The sequence below is a fragment of the Populus trichocarpa genome, chromosome 2 (genome assembly GCF_000002775.5).
Source record: "Populus trichocarpa isolate Nisqually-1 chromosome 2, P.trichocarpa_v4.1, whole genome shotgun sequence".
Lineage (NCBI taxonomy): Eukaryota > Viridiplantae > Streptophyta > Magnoliopsida > Malpighiales > Salicaceae > Populus > Populus trichocarpa.
The window spans coordinates 23,425,905-23,446,066 of record NC_037286.2 but is presented as its reverse complement, the minus strand read 5'-3'; the positions used below and the strand labels follow the sequence as shown (position 1 = coordinate 23,446,066).

General features: G+C 31.1%; 2 protein-coding genes across 5 annotated transcripts; one reads left to right on the top strand and one right to left on the bottom strand.

The window, feature by feature from the left end:
• The first annotated feature begins 7,954 nt into the window (after positions 1-7,954).
• Positions 7,955-11,997, top strand: LOC7488630 (uncharacterized). 4 transcript variants are annotated; one of them, XM_002303000.4, is made up of 5 exons: positions 7,955-8,634; positions 8,733-8,833; positions 9,318-9,415; positions 10,789-10,973; positions 11,651-11,997. In XM_002303000.4, exons 1-4 carry the CDS (start codon positions 8,439-8,441, stop codon positions 10,925-10,927), a joined length of 534 nt encoding a protein of 177 aa, XP_002303036.1. In that variant the 5' UTR covers positions 7,955-8,438; the 3' UTR covers positions 10,928-10,973; positions 11,651-11,997. The 4 variants fall into 4 exon arrangements, with proteins under 4 accessions (XP_002303036.1, XP_024450649.1, XP_024450650.1 ...); XM_024594881.2 differs by having other exon boundaries at positions 7,957-8,634; positions 8,730-8,833; XM_024594882.2 differs by having other exon boundaries at positions 7,959-8,634; positions 8,730-8,833; positions 11,669-11,997.
• Positions 11,998-13,650: 1,653 nt separating this feature from the next.
• LOC7488629 (cyclin-dependent kinase inhibitor 3) lies at positions 13,651-16,864 on the bottom strand. The gene is made up of 3 exons (XM_002301747.3): positions 16,254-16,864; positions 14,296-14,496; positions 13,651-14,141 (listed from the first exon to the last, which is right to left on the bottom strand). The coding sequence occupies exons 1-3, from the start codon at positions 16,652-16,654 to the stop codon at positions 14,072-14,074; spliced, it is 672 nt and encodes a 223-aa protein (XP_002301783.1). The 5' UTR covers positions 16,655-16,864; the 3' UTR covers positions 13,651-14,071.
• Between the last annotated feature and the right edge of the window lie 3,298 nt (positions 16,865-20,162).

The window sequence follows — 20,162 nt, the reverse complement described above, 5'->3', positions numbered from 1 at the left end:
GAGGCATATTTGGAACGCGATGTGTTCTTTTAAATTTTAAATTTTTTATTTAAAATTAATTTATTTTATGTTTTATGTTTTCTGATCGTTTTGATGTGTTGATATTAAAAATAATTTTTAAAAAATAAATAAAAATTATTTTAATACATTTCTAAGCGAAAAACACTTTGAACCGTAACCCCTACCACAATCCCAAATCGGCTCTTAAACCATGATTGGGAAAATTTTGAAAAATTATTTGTTTAAAATTATTTTTTATATATTTTTAAATTGTTTTCATACGTTAATATCAAAAATAATTTTTTAAAATAAAAAAGTTATTTTAATGTATTTTCAAATAAAAAACACTTTGAAAAACAACCGCTATAATCCTTTCTAACATCTCTATAACATCTCTAAATAAAATAATAAAAAAAAAAACAGTCAACAAACCATTTGTAGCATCAGTAAACAAAAGCAATTCCAATCGATCCATGCAGCCTATTACTCTAATAAATTGTGTGGTATCTTTTCATCATCCAATATCTGGCCATCAAGATCTTGGTCCCTAATCATTCAAGGATAGACAAAAAACGTAGCCCCAAGCCTCAACAACAAGAACCTTCCATTAAAGCTAGCAAGTAGCAACGACAAGAAAAGTCTTGCTGGCATTTGATTCGATTTGACCAGGAAGGTGCAAGTTACTGGTAACCTACCTGTATTGATTGCAGAATCTTCTTCACACGAGTGAAGATGCAAGCTACTGGGATAGGAGGAGGAGTAGCTTTTAGTCGGTTGAGTCGTTGCCATCTTGGTATTGAATGGCGACCATGATCTTAAATGCTGATGAGATTTTGCAACAGAAAGCAATGAAAATGAAAAATCCATTCCATGTCTGCTCAAGGCTCTATTAAGGGTGATTAACTCTTTTTTTATAATTAGTGATTGATTTATACTTGAAGAAAGTTGCTGTCAGCTACAAAAATGGATGTATTTTGAGGTAAAGTGATGCTACTGCTGCTGGGTATGGTTCAAAGGGACTGCCTCTGCATCTCATCTCTTTTGCTCTTGAAAAAGCAAGCAAAGGTGAAAAGGGTGAAAAGACACTCGGATCCATAATTATAAGACCCAACTAACCAGCCGGGTCGATCCAAAAAAAAGAAAAAGGATACTCGAATCCATAATTATAAGACCCGACTAACCAATCAGGCCGATCCGAGTTCTACAACTATGCTTTTCATAGATGAAATTTAGGGTTCCACTTTGAGCACATGTAAATTCTTAGTTTAACTGTTACAATGAGGCTGATTTGATCTGATGTTGTAAGAATTTATATCATATACTTTGGTAGCAGTTTCTGTCAAGTCTGATTGCAGTATCATGCAACTATCGCAAGTGTTTTCGTGGAATTAATAAGAGAATCAGTAGTTGAGATGGTTATTCTTTCTTTTTCATAAGAATCGATTCAGAATCGACTCGGCTTAAGATATGAGTCACAGGTTGAGAGAATGATTTAAATCAATTTAACTTATAATAATTTTTTCAGAATAAAAATCTAAAATGACACTATTTTAATAAATAAATAAAAGGTAATTTTCACTGATTTATCCGAGGTCAAGTTTTAAATTAACATATATTGGGGCATCTAGTGAATGACGGTTTGTTTTTGCGTTTCAAAAGTATTTTTAAAAAAGGTATTTTTTTTTATTTTAAATTAATACTTTTTTAGTATTTTCAGATTATTTTTATGTGTTGATGTCAAAAATAATTTAAAAAAATAAAAAAATATATTTTAATGCATTGCAAACCAAAACACTTTTAAAAACAACCGCTACTACCTTCTCAAACACCCCAAACCTCCCCTTCAAAACGTACCCATGGTTTTAAAAATACCAAGACCACCGTAGCTTAGCTAAGGAATTGCCGACCACCTGCAGATCTTACAGAAAGCCTGAAAATCAGGTTGTAGGCACAAAGCATGATGACTACGTAAATTTGATGTTGGAAATGTGCAATAATTATTAACCAAGCCCATCCTATTTAATTAGCATAATTTAACCGGAAAGGACTCCTAGCTTTTATAAAGAAAATTCTCTCTTTTGCTAGGGTTATGCATATCAATTGAATTTTCTAAGCTGCATAAACCCATAGCTTGCCTCTTGGATTAGAAAAATTTTATGGTATTTACGGAGTAATTATTCTCTATACTCACTATAAAAAGAGAGATAAATAGATGATAAAAAAAAATAATTAAATCCAAGATTTATAAAAATTAATAAGAATTTTTTAATTATGCCGAAAAAAATTGAGCTCCGTAAAATTTTTCATTGTATTATTCAATATTATTAATTTAGATAACTTGCTATTATTTGATATTATGATAGTTTTTGTTTTTCTATCCAACCACAAAGAAAAAATTATTTGTGAATTAAATAGTCTTTATTTTTTTATATTGGCTCTAGCATATAATCGAGTTTCAAACCCTATTGGAACTAAAATAATATGTTTTTTAATTTATAAAAATTTATTTTTTTATTTTACATGTAAAAACTCATCTTATAATAGTTTTAACCCTGTATATATCTTTTAAAATTATAATAAAAAATATTTTTTTAACCTATTTATTTTAAAAAGCTATGCAACGTCAAACACACTTAATCTTTGACTTTGGGGACTATCTAACCTATTGTTAGTCTAAAGTTACTCGTTGCTCTTTGTTATGATGATTGAAATTATAAATTATTATATTCCTGAGATTGTGTAAATAGGTTCATAAATTAAAAATTTCTTACCTTGATATGCCCTTAAAATACTTAACCTAAGACCACTTTCTTATATTTTTTTAAAAGTATTTTTTTATTTAAAAGTACATGAAATTTTTTTTATATATATTTTTGACATCAATGTATTAAAATAATCTTAAAAAACACTAAAAATTATCAATTTGAAGTTTTTTCAAATAAAACATCCTCTTAAAAAGCACCAAAAAAATAAAAACTAACACACTTTGAAACACTCAGACATCAAGATCAATAGTCTACCTCTACATTTCATATCTTTTGCTTTTAAGAAAGCAAGCAATGGAATTGCCAAAAGGAATAAAGGATACTCGAAATTATAGTTGCAAGACCCGAATTGAGAGTTAGTCTAACTTAAAGCTAGGGTAGACGGTCGAGAGGTTCCTTTTGTTTGTTTTTTTTTTTTTTGACAAAAAAGCCGAAAACAACTTTGTTTTGATTAAAAAAAAATGAGTTTTTTCATTCATCACATCCAATCAAGATTCTAGATTGATAGATCATCAAAATCCATCCATCAAACCAATCTCAAATCAATAAATTATTGGACTAACCTATCAAACCCGACCGAGTTCTATAAGTAGGCTCGAAACCAAGAAAAAGAAGGCAATGCAAGTGCGGCTACTTTTGATCATTTTATATGATTACCCACCCACCCATTAGTGGGTCACTTCGGGCTATTATAAGTGGGTCTACTGGGCCCCATCCCATATAATTGCATTCATATGATATCATTTGATATGATATCTCCCCCCACTACCACCACCATTCCTCCGCAGATAGGAACAAAAGCCTTTTTCGAGCTTCAAGTCAAAGTGCTCGAGCCAAGCCATATGAAGCGTGCATGGTCAAGTGGTCATCCAGACATAAGCATGCATATGAGGGCAGAAAAGAATCCCTCAAAAGTTTGGGATCGCTTGTCATATATTCCATGCATTTTAATGCTTAATTCAAAGACAAGAGATCCCATGAAGTCATTGCATTCAAAGATTTAAGCTCCAAGCAAAGACAAGAGATCCCACAAAGTCATTGCATTCAAAGATCTCTAAGTTTGAAGCAAAGATAAGAAATCCCATGAAAATAATATTTTAAAGTGTGGTAATAGTTGTTTTTCAAAGTATTTTTCGTTTGAAAATACATTAATATAATATTTTTTTTATTTTTTAACAATTAGTTTTGATACTGAGCACATCAAAATGATATGAAAATACCAAAAAATTTAATTTGAAATAAAAAAAAAAATAAAATAAAAATTAATTTTTAAAAAAACGCTTTTAAAATACAAAATCAAACAAACCTGAAAGCTTATTAATTATATAATATAGCAACAAGTCATTACCGACCATGGTATTTGACTAATGTGTTAGATGTTCCCTAGCAACACCAATAATATATATAGCTAGAAGAAAAGGCATCCTTGTTTTACTTACATAGTCATGTCCTCTCTCTTTGTTTTTGGGGGTATGATTCATAATCATATCCTTAATTCACGCTAATTGCATCACAGATTGGGTTTTAAAAATGTTTATCAGTTTCTTATTTAGCACAAATAACATTGATTTAGACCATTCCAACCTTATAGTTGAATTCTATACACGAAAATCATTAAATTAATACATGTGTTTTCATATATATATATTTATTTGCTAAACGCATTTTCTACTATAAACAAACGAGGTTTTATATGATCTTGTTTACAATAAGTTTTTTTTTTCTGAAGTGAGATAATCTTAAATATTTTTTAATAAGGAAATCTAATTTATTTTGGAATAAATTAGGATTACTATATAATAAGGAGAATATCAATGTGCTTTTGTTTTAATAAAATCAAAATCAAGAGAGATTAACAATTATAGAATTAAAATATCATATTTTTCATAATTGTTAGATGCAATACAAATCCACGATCCAAGCAAAAAAAAAAATAAAAACAACTTCTATTTAATATAATTATAAGATTCATCCCAATCCAAAACTCGAGTAGTTAGTTGGGCATGTCAACTTGCTAGCCAATGAGTTAACCTAAGTTTATTGGATTCTTTTAATAAAATAAAATAGTTTTTGACAAATTGAAAAAAAACTGAAATTACATGTTTTAGAAAAAAAATTAAAAAAAATCCTTGATTGTTCCAAGCCCCCAATTAATGGATCATCAAACTGACATGTTAAGTTAAATGAGATTGAGTTTAACAACTATATTATTCAACATAATTGGAAGTTCATGATAAAGTTAGCTTCTGTTTGTTTGATTAAAAGTAATTTTTTGAAAATTATTTTTCAGTCAAAGAAAATTTTGATTTGATTTTCAAGAAAGTGTTTTCTTTTTATTTTGAGTGGAAAACACTTTTTAGAAGTTGCAAAAAATTAAAAAATATCTTGTTATTTATTGATTATATCAAATTTGGTATCGATTTTTTTATTGCTATATATTTTACTTTTAATCTTCTTCTTTTTTCAATTTTATCTTTTGGAACTTGATTTAATTTGATTTTTATATCAACTTTGGTCCTTATTTTTTTATTATTTGTTTTCTTCTTATCCTTTTCTTAATTGTAATTTTTTATCTATAAGATCCGGTCTCTATTTTTTTATTAATATTTATTTTACTTGAACCAATTTAAGAAATTAATTTTTTTTTATTTTCATCCTTAATTTTTTTATCTGTTAGATTCGATCTCCATTCTTTTTATTGTTAATTGTTTTATTTAAAATAACTTATGAAATCATATTATTTTTTTCAATTTGATCCTCCTTCAACTTTTTTAGATGTCAGATTTGGTTTTTATTCTTTCAATAAATTTGAAAAAAAAAACGTTAACAAGTTATTTTTCAGTTTATTTTTCATAACACAATCAAATACTAAAATATATTTTCCAACTCTATCAGACCTAAAAAGTAATTCACTTAATTATTTATATATATATATATATATATATATATATATATATATATATTTGTTTTTTGAGAAAATACTTTATAGCAACCAAACAGGCCTCCGCGGAATAATTGAGACAACGCGTGAGCAGCGTGGTTCATGAGGCGCATGACTTGGACATGGTTGTGGTGCGTGGGGACGGTAAAGGAGGGGAAATGAGTTGAAGTCCCATCTTCCTCGGTCCATCGCACGCGACATGTTCTCATGATTTCACGGATAAGACGCTTTAGTAAAAGGGCATCCAATGTCTTTCTTCATTTTCCTCACATGTTATGTGTCTTTTATTTATCACACAGCACACCCAGAGTAGTACTGAGCTCTCTCTTTCATTAACTAAAGCTTTTCCTAGTTCACAAGCAACTAATCAAAGTCCCTCACCGTTATCCTCGGATTGCGATCGCGGTTGTTTGGAAGCGCTTTCCAACTGTTAAAAAAAGTTAGGTCTTGGGTTGCGTTTATTTTTTAAAAAATATTTTTTAAAATTTTTTGTGTTTATTTATTATTAAAAAAATTGATCAACAAAAAATATTTTCCTGTCAAAGAAAAATTTGACTTGATTTCTAGAAAAGTGCTTTCTTTTTATTTTGGACGGAAAATACTTTTCACAAGTTATGAAAAATTTAAAAATATCATATTATTTGTTGATTATATTAAATTTGGTCCTCAAACTTTTAATTCCTATATATTTAGTTTGAATCTTTTTTCTTTTCAAATTCATCCTTTAAAATTTTATTTAATTTTATTTTTTTATTAACTTTGATCCTTATTTTTATGATTGTTATTTACTTTTCTCTTATCATTTTTTAAATTGAAATTTTTTATCTATCAAATTTGGTCCTCATTCTTTTGATTGTTACTTATTTTATTTAAAATAATTTATGAAATTGTAATTATTATTATTTTAATTTCATCATCTTTCAAATTTTTTATCTGTTAGATTTGATCTCTATTATTTGTTTTATTTGAGATAATTTATGAAATTATATTTTTTTCAATTCCATTCTCATTCAATTTTTTAATTTGTAAGATTTGTTTCTTATTATTTTAATAAACTTGAAAAAAAAAATTAATAAGCTATTTTCCATGACATAACCAAACACTGAAAATTGTTTTCCAACTTACTTTTCATGACACTACAAAACATCATAAAATAATTTACTTTCTTGGAATTCACTCTTCAAGGAAATCACTTTCCAAAATGAAACTACTTTCATGTAAACAAACGGGGCATTGGTGTTTGGAAGTATGCTAATTTTTGTTTTTTATGCTTTTTAAAAGTGATTTTGATGTTAAATAAGTATTAAATTAATGTTTTTTCAGTGTTTTATGATTATTTTGATGTGTGGATATCAAGAAAAAAACAGTTTTAAAAATCTATTTTAACGTGTTTTCAAGTAAAAAAACAAGAACTCGAAATTTTTTAACTATTGCAGAATAATAAGTTTAGATATTATTCATCGACTTACCACTTATAGCATGATGAATTACCTTATTAATCAATCAAATGCTTTTATATAATATAAAAAAAAATAGTAAAGAAGGATTTCTTCTCTAGTATTTTTAAGAACTCGTAGTATTTTTAAGCCTATAATATTATAATTGAAGAACCCAAGAGATATAATTCTTGAGAAGTTATTCCCAAACCACCATGAATTTGCCTGCAACGTTATTTTTAGATACGGTAAATTATTGCAGCATCCCATGCAATTCTTAAAACAATAAACTAGAGAAGGATTTCCTCTCTAGATGATGAGATTTGCCCATTGAAATTTTCTTTGCCAGCAACAATTCTTCTATCCAAAATTTATCCTATTAAATGAAAATACATCCTGAAAATAATTAAAAAATAAGATTTAAGTGCATTTGATAATATGATTCAAATATCTTTTTAGAATGTTTTTCACTTGAAAAAACATGAAGTTAATAATTTTTAAGGTGTTTTTTATAATTTTGATGTGTAAATATAAAAAATATCTTTTAATATCTTTTCAATTAAAATATATTTTTAAAACACAAGTTTCACCGCAATAATAATATGAAAAAAATCCGTTACCAAGTCACCCAATCTCCTATCATTATCACCGAAACAAAGTAAAAAACTTGTACAGATGACAGGCTATGCCGATTAAACATAAATGTATGTCAAGTGTAAAGTGACTAAGTCGTTTGTCGGTGGTTCATCGGACATAAAACTTTTTAGTAAGGCTTGCGTATTGCGAAACAAAGGGGGGGAGGGAAGTTGGAACTAGCGATTCAGATCAGGGGCACGAGTCCCTCCTCCCTTGCCTGGATGCTCCTCAACAAATGATGAATTTTGGGGCTCTCTGTATCAATATTATAATGGAGACCATGTACAAGCCTACCCGGCCCGAGTTGGTTTGGGCCAGGTAGAGTTATTTTCATGGTTGCAAGACCCGCTCTAGAATCCATTGAGTCAACGGGTTAACCTGAATGTTTTACTAGATTAATCAAGTTTTTTTTTTCAACTCTAATTGGTTTAGATCTCAGATTGATTCTATCCCAAGTTAACTTGTCGGTCCGATCCAAGTTTACAACCATGCAACAGTGCAATTGACTCCACCTCATCTCAGACTTGATCCAGCTTAAATGGGCTGGATAGGCATGATCAGTGCTGGGCCTCAGAAATGCTTGGTACATTACATGAAACCTGGCAACCAGAAAAGAAAACAGGGGACAGGAGAAGAGAATCATAGCTTGAAGTCCCAACGATGGACTGGTCCTCGTGGCTTCTACGTAGTGTTTCAAGAAGTAGTGATAATAGCAAAAACAGCCAAAACTCAAATCAACAGATTCCAAAACCAGGAGGAGGAGGAGGAGAAGAGGAACAGCTAGGAGTCACGCAGCAATTGATCGATCATGTAAAGTCCTTCACAATTGACACTTTCAAGAACTTCCCACTCCAAGGTAAAAAACATGTCTTGTTAATGCTACTACTTCTAGTTCCATGTTGGGTTTTCTTTTGCTTATGTTTTCTTGTTGTCTTTGTATTTTGGTGCTAGAAGATGAGGCAACTCCTTCTTCAACGAAAACATCGTCCAATGTTCAAAGGGATCTCTCTGAATGGCAGGAGCGACATGCTACTCTTGTTCTTTCCAAAGCCAAGGTTTGCTTTTCTCTTCTTTCTTTTTTATGAGACAAATTTCTTGCTTGTGATTGTTGGGATCTGTGAAAGTGAAACAACGTTTGCTTCTGCCTCCTTGGGACTTGAAAGGGTACTTCATTCGATTAAGAAACCATTGATTCTAAACCCTTTTCATTGTGGTAGATATAACTAAAAAAATGGACATTGTGTATTAAACTATAGAACAAGAAGGACATAGCTGCAAGAAGACTACTTTTGATGTGGAGGGGCCAGATTTTAGAATGAATGAGGGGGTATGCTTGATCTGTAAAGTGAATGGGTGAGGGGTTAGAACTGAAATCCACATTTGCATTTGGGGGGGCTATCATGATTGTTTTAGAAATTACCTTTAAATTAGAATGCAAGATTTTAAAGAATGATGATGGATGCTTGAAGTGGTTTTTCTTTTTTCCTATAACTTTTCTTTTCAAGTGCTTTAGATAGGTTTTTTCATCTTATTTTCTAGGAGCTTTCACATCTGAGATTTATGCTATGCCCTCGTCACTTGAAGGAGAGACAATTTTGGATGATATATTTTATGCTCGTCAAGAGTCATGTGGCTGAGTAAGTCTTGCAACTTTTCAGTAGTTTCATGCAAAATCTGAGGTGTATTGCTGCGTGAATTGAAAGAAATGATGCTTTAATTATTTCCCTTGAGTGGACAATTCTTGTTGAACCATAAGAGAGAGAAAAGAAGCATTTGGGTGCTGATATCATCTTGTTCCTCTACAAAGTAACAGGTTTTAAGTAAACTCAGAATAACTTGCCTAAAATGTTCTCTTGTTCACATACTGTTTGTTGAAAAGCTAAAGCTCAAAGCTCATGCATGTGTTGGTTTCTGTTTGGACTGCGTTCCATAAAACATGAGCTGACTGATGTTTATTCTTTTTTAGGCAAATTATCTCTCTAGCAAACTGATAAACATTGCTTGAAGATAGATAGATAGACTGGCAGAAAATGTTACTTTGAGGTACCATGCTCAGTCTATGATAAAAGAAATAACGGAGTAAATTCCCACTTGAAATCTGAAAAAAAAAATGTAGACTTTTTAATTTATTGTAGATTCTCGTGTTCATATAGACATAGACATGCTAAACTCTGAAATTATTGGTTGTTTATTCGCTCATTATGCAGAAATGTGAATGGCCTGCTTATTGCACAATTATACGCAGACATGTGAATAGCGTGTGGTGAAATAAATGTCATAAATATAGGCTTTGGGTTTTCTGCTTTAGTGTAATTTAGTCTGTTGACCCGAGTGAAATTGTTTTATCTTGTGCTTGAATATTTGAGAAAATCTTTAGCGGAGATGGAAGATTTTCAGGTCTACTTACCTAAACAACAGGGTGAAAATAAAAGCACAACAATATTACCAGTAAGTTAAGGATAGGTCACTACTATGTTTTTATATTAAAAAAAAAGATTTTATTAGAAAGAAGAAGATGCATAAGTACAAGAGAATCAAATTAATGAAGCTTTTGAATCAGGCTTATATGTTTATTAATTTGCAATAGTATAACACAACATACTTCTGTTGTAGATGATCAGAATTCAGAGAAGAATTAAAAGATAGAAATTATAAATTGCAGTGCTTAAATTTTTCCATGAATTAATAGGTTTTATCTGCACATGAATGGCATTTGGGATATAGGTTTAACTGAGTGGGTTGATACAAAAGGTCAGAGTAGGCTATAATATATATATATATATATATATATATATATATGTTATGGCCTATAAGCTAGTAGCTGATCCATTTCCCTCCTTTTGTTTCCTAACAAGATATTTAGATCTGCATATTTCACCAACACATTTACCATTGTTGCAATCAAAGAATTAACAAACTTTTGTGATTACAAATACGGCTTCCATTGCATCCCCCCCCCCCCCCCCCTCCCAACACTCACAAAGTTTGACTTGTGGTATAATGTTATCAGATACGAGCTGCATGCCATACGACTGGCTAAGCTTAAAATGATGGCAATAGAGAATGAAGAATCTTCAGATACGATTGGATTTGAAGTTGAAATGGCAGAAACAAAGCAATCAGCGAATTTAGCTCCTCCAACTTCATGAGATCACCATTTACTTACTCTCTGAGGTGGAAGAACAAATGAAGCAGGTACTTGTCTAATTTAGTTAGAAAGTAGTCGATGCTTTTTTCTTCTGAAATATTGTTGGAGTTGCTTGTTGCTGAGGATGATATTTGAGTTGGTTTTGTTTTGGTAGTCAAACTGGTATTCAATAGTGGCTTTCCCATTTATTTAAAGCAATTGATAGTTAATGGAAGGGATCTAGTGAAGATTATCTGATGTTGAGAGAAGCATTAGAATTTTATCCTTTTTTTTATTTTATTTTCTTTCAAAACCATAACAATTGATAATGAGTGGAGGGGATCTAGTGAAAGATTATTAGATGTTGAGGGAAGCATTACAAAACATACAATTTGTAAGGTTGTGTTTGGTTAGGTTCCCAGGATAGAAGGGATAGAGACAAAATAATATGTCTCTTGGAACAAATCCTCATCCCATCTTGGAAAGTCCAATAGCTATGAAAAAACAACACCTTGTCAAGTGGGGAGGCGGAGAATCTGGCAGTTTACAATTGGCTTTTATAAAACGGGAATCAATTGTTAATCAAGCCTTTACTGTATGGTTTTTACTACTCCTTTAATCCTATAATTTATACTTACTGCTTGGTGTCATTGCTGTAATTTTATTATCACAAGTTTTGATCAATTTTGCACTTCAATCCTAATTTTTGCGGTATTTTTGGATCCTAACTTGATTTACATCACAGTTCATCCTTTGAATGCAGAGACAGGAACCAATGTAAGAGAGAGCAAGTGCTGGCAAGCCATATTTTGGTCATGATAACTGCAAATCTTGGCTTCAATATTCTCATCTTGACGAGGGAAATTTGTTCATGGTGATTTCAAGCTGTGAAATTGTGGGAAAAAGAAGATTAGGATCTCAAAATTTATTTGAGTTTTCGAATTTGATTTGGTTGTTTACGTACATTATGTTTTTAAGGTTCCAAGTGAGTTTTTTGAGGTTGTTTTGATAATTTTAAGGTGTTTTGGAGAACAGATAATGGCGAAATTATGTTTAAAGGTTGAGAAGTGGTGGCTTCTTATTTTCTAGTCACTTTCCTTCTTTTAATCATATATTTGTTTCGATGTTTTTTTTAAAAAATAAATCCCTGAGACTGTTTTAGAGATTTTTTTAGAAAAAATATAACTTGAATTGACCCCACAATTCAAGAGTTAATGCAAAATCTAGACCTCAAAAAAGTTCAATTCTCGAGTTTGATTGTATATTCAAGCCTATTTTTTTAAAAAAATAATTTTATTTTAAATTTTATTTTTATGATAATATATATATATATAAAAGAAGGAAAAATCCACAGCAATCAAGACTTAGTCCATCTTGAATTGGCATCATTACTACCATCTTTGCCCTAAGTAAAAGCATCTTAATGATGTGAAAAAGGGCCAGTCTTGGGAGGCATTTCCTCTTGTCGAAGCAAGAGCATCTTCTTGCAGGCCACAACCTCCGGTCTGGTCTGGTCTGGTCTTCAACAGTTAGTTGTATAAAAATAAATGTGTAGAGCAAATGCTTGAAGAAAGAGAGAAGACATCATCAAATCTATGTTGAACATGGAGCAGCCAGTGAGGTAACCTTTGCAGAATCCGTACATGGTCCCATGTCGACAGGGCTCGACTCCACCAGGGGCTCTGCATTTATGTGCATGCAATAAATGCCCACTTGACAGCCTGAATAAGTTTCCCGCCACAGGTTTCCGGGGATGATGGTGGCTGTGATTTTAAAATATTTTTAAAATACAAAAACAAATAATACAGGTCAAAAAAATTCTGGCAGGAAAAGGGGAAAACCCCACTGTCAAGAGGAACCTGAAGTTAGAAGTAAGATTCTACAGAACAATCCAAGAGGGCATGAACCCTACCTTATCAACATCACTGTTGATTTTAAACCCAAATGTCCAAACACAGTGGGACCAGGTAACTACTATCACCATCATCACCTCTAAGCTGATAATAAAATAGAAATTCTTGAAAATATTTATATATATATAAAAAAAAAAAAAAGAATGAAAGGGAGATGACTGGAGATGATCTTATGCAGCCCATAATGTGGAAAACATGGTTTTCAAGCCGAATGGTGTTTAGCTCTAAGAGATAATAAAGGTCTATTTCATTTCCAGTTTTTTTTAATGAGAAATTGAAAAATGGGATTATTTATTGAAAATAAAAATAATTTTTTCACAGAAAAGTAAAAAATACATTGAAATTATAACTACTTGAAAAAAAATCAAAACCATAATTTATACAAGTAATATTCTCATTGTAAGATGTTGATTTTATTTTATCCAAACTAACAATTATTATAAAAAATATTGATTTTAATTCTTTTACATACTTGTATATAAAAGAAAAATATATATTGTTCATGTCTTTTTAAAAAAAAATGGTGAAAAACTTGTAAAAAACACTACAAAAAACCTCTAAAATGTGTTTCTGTACAGATTTTTACGAGGAAATATTAATGTCCATGTTTGGCCAATGAACCAGTCAGTATTTGTACAATTTAACCAACCAGTCCAAATTAACTTTGACCAGCAGCAGCACCACCACCACCACCATGAGCACATCTCGTATGCGGCCAAGGCAAGTAGGGTACAAACAATCTTATCTTTAGATTTAGAGAGGCGAGACATCCCCATCAGAACCTAAATTGAAGTGCAGGGCACAAGACACCAAACAGTAGAAAAGACAAGCATGGAAAAAGTGGAGTCCATTTATTCCCTAAGAAATTCATAGTTCATCCCCATGTATAGACACAAGTGAAATTTGAAGAGGATGTAGACGAGAAGGATGATCTAGCAACTAAACACTACCTCCTAAAAGTTACAATGGCTAAGAGACTAATCCCTAAACTACCTATCCTCCTCTCAAATGAGTCCCAAGCCTTTTCCAGGATTCCAATCTGATGTTAATCTGTAACTCACCAGCTCTGTTGTGTTACAGATCTTCGAGTTGAACATCTTCCATGGCTTCCATTCACTTAGCATGAGCTTGCAAGGGAGATAGATGATGAGATTATATAAAGCAAGAAGATGCAAGTCACTTCTTTCAGAATCCTTTGCGTGAAAATGACAAACAAGATGGAGGAACAGAAGCACAGATGATGAGGATACCACTCAAGGGATTACTCGGACCCATTCGTAGCGCCCAGATAGCGGCAGATCATTCACGATATCAAAGTTGTACCTGCAAAATTCAATGATATAGTTGCCTCAGCTAATTGTACAATCTAGATGAAACAATCTGCACTTCGAACTTTTTTCTTTTTTCTTTTCTTGTTCACGTCAAACATGCATAACTGTGAGCATACTCTTGAATAGAAGAGTTAAAGCCAGCATACTTCTCAATAAATAGTCTCTGCTGTTGCTGTTCTACACCAGCAAAAAACTCATCCATTTCACATGTTGTCGGGATATTTCTCTGCGTGTTCAAAAGTCTCTGGCTGCCCGCAGTTGAGCTTCTCTGTCTTGTGGTTGAACCCGGGGTTGCTATGGTTTCTGAGTCCCTTATCAAGCTACATGGTGTGCTTTCCCTGGTGCACCTGCTTAAATAAAAATCAAGGCATTAGAAGTGTTTCATTCAGAGGGGTGATTTTCATCACTCAAGCTACTTATCCAAGTCCCAGAAATAGTTCCACAAAATTCCTTCTAAACAATAGTCAAAACATTTTTAAGACAGAAAACTGAAGTGTACTAAAACTCAAATGTAGTACCAGAAACCCTATTATTGGTCGTGTAAAAAATTATACAAACATAGCAGCAATACAGGAAAACTTTGGAACTTTTTGTCACCTACTGATAGCCCTAACTAAGAGTACCCCGCATAAATGCATCGGCTCGTAACTAGGCCCCACAAATAGGATACATCACCATCCCCTTGCATGCTAACACAAATGAGTTAGAGGAGTTATTGTTACCAATATTGCAAAAAATAAATTTATTATCATTATGGTTTCAGATGCCAAAATTTCTGAGAAAGCTATTTGGCAAGGCAGCTAAAAATACAAAAGACAGTAAATTTGTTTGCTTCAAGAACCATGCATTGGAAAACCAGATCTCTACTAAGTCACGTTGTCATGGATCTGTACGCTTGATGGCCCCAAAAAATGGCAATTGTCCAAGAAAGGTAGAGATTCGTGAACTTGATTTAGTTCACTAGGCTATTAATTAAAAGATCATTCACAGGTACTGATATTTAAGGGAAATTGAGATGATAAACCATAAATATCCCTCTTCATCTTTTAATGGAAACCATGGAAATCAATGGAGAGCAGGAAACCAATTTCCTATAGACAAAGAAAGGCAACTTCCAGCAATAATAACTGCGGTGATGGGTACCCATCTCGCAGAAAGGAAACCTGTTTTACATTAAAAAGAAGACCTCTCTCACAAGTCGCAAACACCACTATTCTTTTTGTGAAAACAGTATCACACACTAGCAATAATGTTAATGCATCACATGAAGGTGAAAACACACGGAAACAAATTAAAAAAGCAAACCCCCACTAAAGAAATAATTTACATTTACATTTCCACTTCAAAAAACAATAAGTAGACACCCATATCAGAAAATACACTAACAACCAATGTTTCAGAGTTCACTACAGTTTATTATTGCATGTTGCAGCAGCAATCAAGTTCCTTGTGAAAGGAAAGTGAAGTAGACTGGTCCATTACATATTGAAATAAATTTAGAGAGGGGACTGGGGAAAAAAATGAAAGCTTTCAAAATAGAAAATCCTTCCACGGAGTTAGGCATGCATGTTTGTCATACAGAAGTGTCAGTTTTGAATAAAAACGAGGAAAAAGAACGTTTAAAAGACCTTTCTTATGCAAGCTAGAGAAATAGTACTGCTAGTAAAAGAGTCTTTTGGTACATGAAATTTTTTTAGCACTTCCTAACTCCCCCTTTGAGCAAAATACTAAACAAAAACACTGAAAAACAGGGGGGGGGGGGGGATAAGGACTCAATTTGGGGATGAAAAAGAAAAATCACAAATGAACCTAAAAATTTAGTTCAAAAAATCCTTTTAGAGGGAAACCAAGAAGGGATGCAAGAAAATATCAAAATACCGATCAAGATTTCTCTTTTTTTTTCATTTTTAAGCAAAGAAACATAGCTATAAACAAGAAGCGTAAACCTAGAAGATGAACCAAGTGGTCCTGAATTTTTACAAGAACAAACACACACTAACATATCAGGCAGAGTTTTGTTTCTTTGAAAACCAAAGAGAGCACCATTCAACAGAGCTACACTGAAACAACATACCAAGCAAGAGAACAGCATTGATAGGAGTACCTTTCGAAATAGAAACAGTTGTCTCCAGAAGAAGCCTCTTTTAAACTTCCAGAATCCTCTGTTTCACATTTGAAACCCGACTTTCCAGTGCCCTTTTCATCGCAATCACCAGTAGTGCTGGAAGAATTCACTCTCAGCCTAGAAGCCCCTTTACAGCTGAAACTGTCCTTCTCCTTGGCGGGGTTCCTTTTGGTTTCAGCATTGAAGAGTGGCGGTGGTTTTTCCAGGCGGCGGCTCCTTAGCTGGAGGTAACAGGTGGAAGTAGCATCTGGGTTAGAAGAAACAGGAGACTGGAGTAGCTGTAAAGCATGGGTTTTGGCTCTTGTACGGACACCAGAGGTTACTTCCATGACAGCAACAACATCGCTTGTGATTTTGGATTTCTTCATGTACTTGCCCATTGTTCTGAGTTTGAATTAGTTATGACTCTGTTTCCTTAACAAAGTTTAGAGGACATGGGACAGACTGTCCCGTGCTGTGCTGAGCTGAGAGACAGGCAAGCAGAGAGGGAGAGGGGAGGGGAGAGGAGAGGAGAGGAGATCAGTTTCTTTTTTGTAATGTAAAAGGGGGGAAGGGGTAGGGTTGGGGAAAGTATCGGCTTGCTTTATTTCCTTCTCCCTCCCGTGATATTTGTTTTTGATTATCTTTTGTCCTTTCCAGCATCATCTCATTTATTTTTTTCATGTACTATCACAATTCACATCCTTCCGTGTTTCGCCGCTTTTTCTTAGAAAAAAAAAACTTTTACATGAAAATTTAAAGTTTAAATTAAAAAAAGTCATGGAAATCGATGATTATTTATATAAATAAATAAATAATTATTAGTAACAATTAAAAAAATTAAAAGATGAAAGTAAATTAAGATATTTGATCTTGTAATATGAAATATTTATCAAATTTATTTACTAAATTTATTTATTAAAACAAATCTTTTATTAAATCAAATGACAATAAAAATAAATACACATGAAAATGATTAAATAAAATAAAATAGATGAAAAATATATCATGCAAGGTTACGGAAATATTATCAAAAAGTAAATATCTTATATTTTTAAAATAAATTTTATCTATATACACAAAAAAATTCATATATAAAAAAAATTATTCAAAAAAAATATTTGCAACACTCATGGTCCAAGTCATAAAACTATGATAAACCAGCAAAAAAGAAATCGAAGAAGACCACAAATTTATTTAAAAAAAAAACATGCCAACCAATAAAATTAGAAAAAGAAAATGAGCAAAAACAAAATGACAGACAACATTAAGTTTTCAAATTTATGACCCGAATTATTAGATTGGAAGCATCATATATTAAAAAACTACAAAGTTCAGTCCCAAATAAATCAAACGTTGAAAGATAAAACTAGAAGAAAAAAAACAATTATGCAAAAGGATATAAAACAAGAAATGTAATAAAAAATGATGGTGAAAACTAACATAAAAAAGTAAATTAAAGGGCAACAACAGAAAAATCAACTAAAGCGACAAGTTGGAAAGAAAGAATACTTTAAAAGGAAAAATAAATAAAAAGAGTCATGGTCAAATTGAAAAAAATAATACATCATAAAATTTAATTAAATGATAAAATTAAAAATCAATAAAACTTTAACAACAAGGCCAGGGGAAAAATTATAAATAAAAAGAATAAGGACCGAATTGAAAAAAAATATGTGACAAATTTTCATTAAAAAACTAAATTGAAACAAAACTTTTAAAAAAAGATCAGGAAAAAAAATCAAAAGTATAAGGATCGAAACTAAAATACAAAAAATAAAAAGGGACAAGGTGTATATGACATATTATAATTGAAGAACTAAATTGAAATTAAAAAACAATTTTATAAAAAGACCAGGAAAAAAATCATAAATAAAAATAAATAAAATTCGAAATCAAAACTAAAAAGAGAGGCCAAGATGTACCTTTCAGGGTGGAAAAGAGAAAATGGGAGGAACATGTGCAATATATAACTCATCAGACACAGCCATGCGTCGTATATAGAAAAAGAGGACGAGATGACACTTTAAAAAACATAGCAAAGTAACAAATTTAGCTATCGAGAAGTGTTGTCCAAAAAGCATGAGCGCCTCCCCTGCGCTGACACATGAGGCCTATGTTCAAGTAGCTTTTCAATTTAAAAATTAATTATTAAACGCAAGAAATCCACGATACCCTTTATGATTATGAAATTGACAAAAAATAAATCACGTGAGAAGACAAGGTTGGAACTCAACACTTGACTTGATTTTTTCCGAGCCCAGGGGCAAAAAAATCATTTTAATGTTATGTTAAAAACCAAGACAAAAATATATTTGATGAACAATTATATTATTTTTAAATCTCGATATAAATCAATAATTTAATTATGCTTGAAAAGTGGGAAATACAAAAAATAACCTATTATAATTTTTTGACAACCAATTAATCATTTGAAAAAAACTAAATTACCCTTTTTGAAACCAAAACACTCCAAAAAAGTTCCTTGAATGATAAAATCATCATTTAACTGTCATGACTAATAGGTTTTTTTGTGTCAATGTTCTCTATTGTCTTGAGCCTACGCCATTTATTATTTATGTTGATAATTGTTGAATCAACCCGGTTTAGAATCTTGGTTATTAAGTTGTTAGATCAATTTACATGTTAATTAGTGGTCAACCCGTATTCAAGTGTTTGGTCCGAAATAATGTTGTTCTATGGTAAAAAAAAAAATAATTCAAGTTTATTTAATTTATTTTTATTAGGTTTGATTAAATTAATTAAACCCCGAATTGAGAATTATGGGGGTAATCCAAGTTTAGTAACCATGTTAATGAGTTTTACTAAATGAAAAAAAAAATTATTTTCAAATTTTATAGATATATAGGTGTTTATTTTATAAAAAAAATAAATGCTAATATATGCCAACAAATCACGCAAATTAAAAGTGACATGTGAATTTTAGAAATATTAGATGGTTTTTTGGGTATGAAAATGTAATTTATTTTATTTTTATCTAATTTTGGTTAGTCAAAGCTTTTATTGGACCTAACTTTGGCCAGATTATGATCACTTTATTTAGCATTTTAGGTAAAACAATTAATGGATGATGGGTAAAAAAACTTAGAACATACAAATCACTCGATTAGATTGGGTAAAAATGTTCACCCGATTATACTTTGTTTATCCAGTAATATTTATTTAGTCAAAAAGGTAGAAAATTCTAAATTTTCTTTTTAGAAAAAAAACTTAACCTTATTTATTCATATATAAATAATATTTTATATCTTGCTTGTGATCCTTTCCGAGTTATATATATTGGTGAAAAAATTTCCTTATTTATTTATTTATTCAATAAGCTTACATGCCTTGCCCTAGGAGATGAACTTGAAAAGGGAAATAGAAACGTCAACAACCAAATATTTCTACTAGCATATATATATATATATATATATATTAATTTTTAAGTGGTTGAATTCACACTTATTAGACTTGACTAGGTAAGTTAGTTGATATGAAATCTAACTGTGTGTTAAAGAAAAATCAATTCAAAACTAACATGATTTGATATAATTAATTAATAACATGATTAAAATATTATTTAATATTTTTAAAAAATATTATTTTAATAAAATTAATCCTTTTAATCTACAATCCAAGAAATAGGCCAACTACTCATCGCCTCGGTGTTAATTACCTGGAGCCTCCAGCTTAAACCAAGCAAATGAATACAATTTTTTTTTAATTAATGTAGATATTTAGGTTAACTTATATATATCTCGACTAATTTTTCAAATATATGATTCATAAAACGTAAATTTAAAACATAATTAGTTTAACTAGACTCCGAAACTTACCACTGAAGCAAGGGGCTTGGATGTCAAATAATATGAAGAGGATTTTTGTCTTGCTGTGTGGTATTAAAAA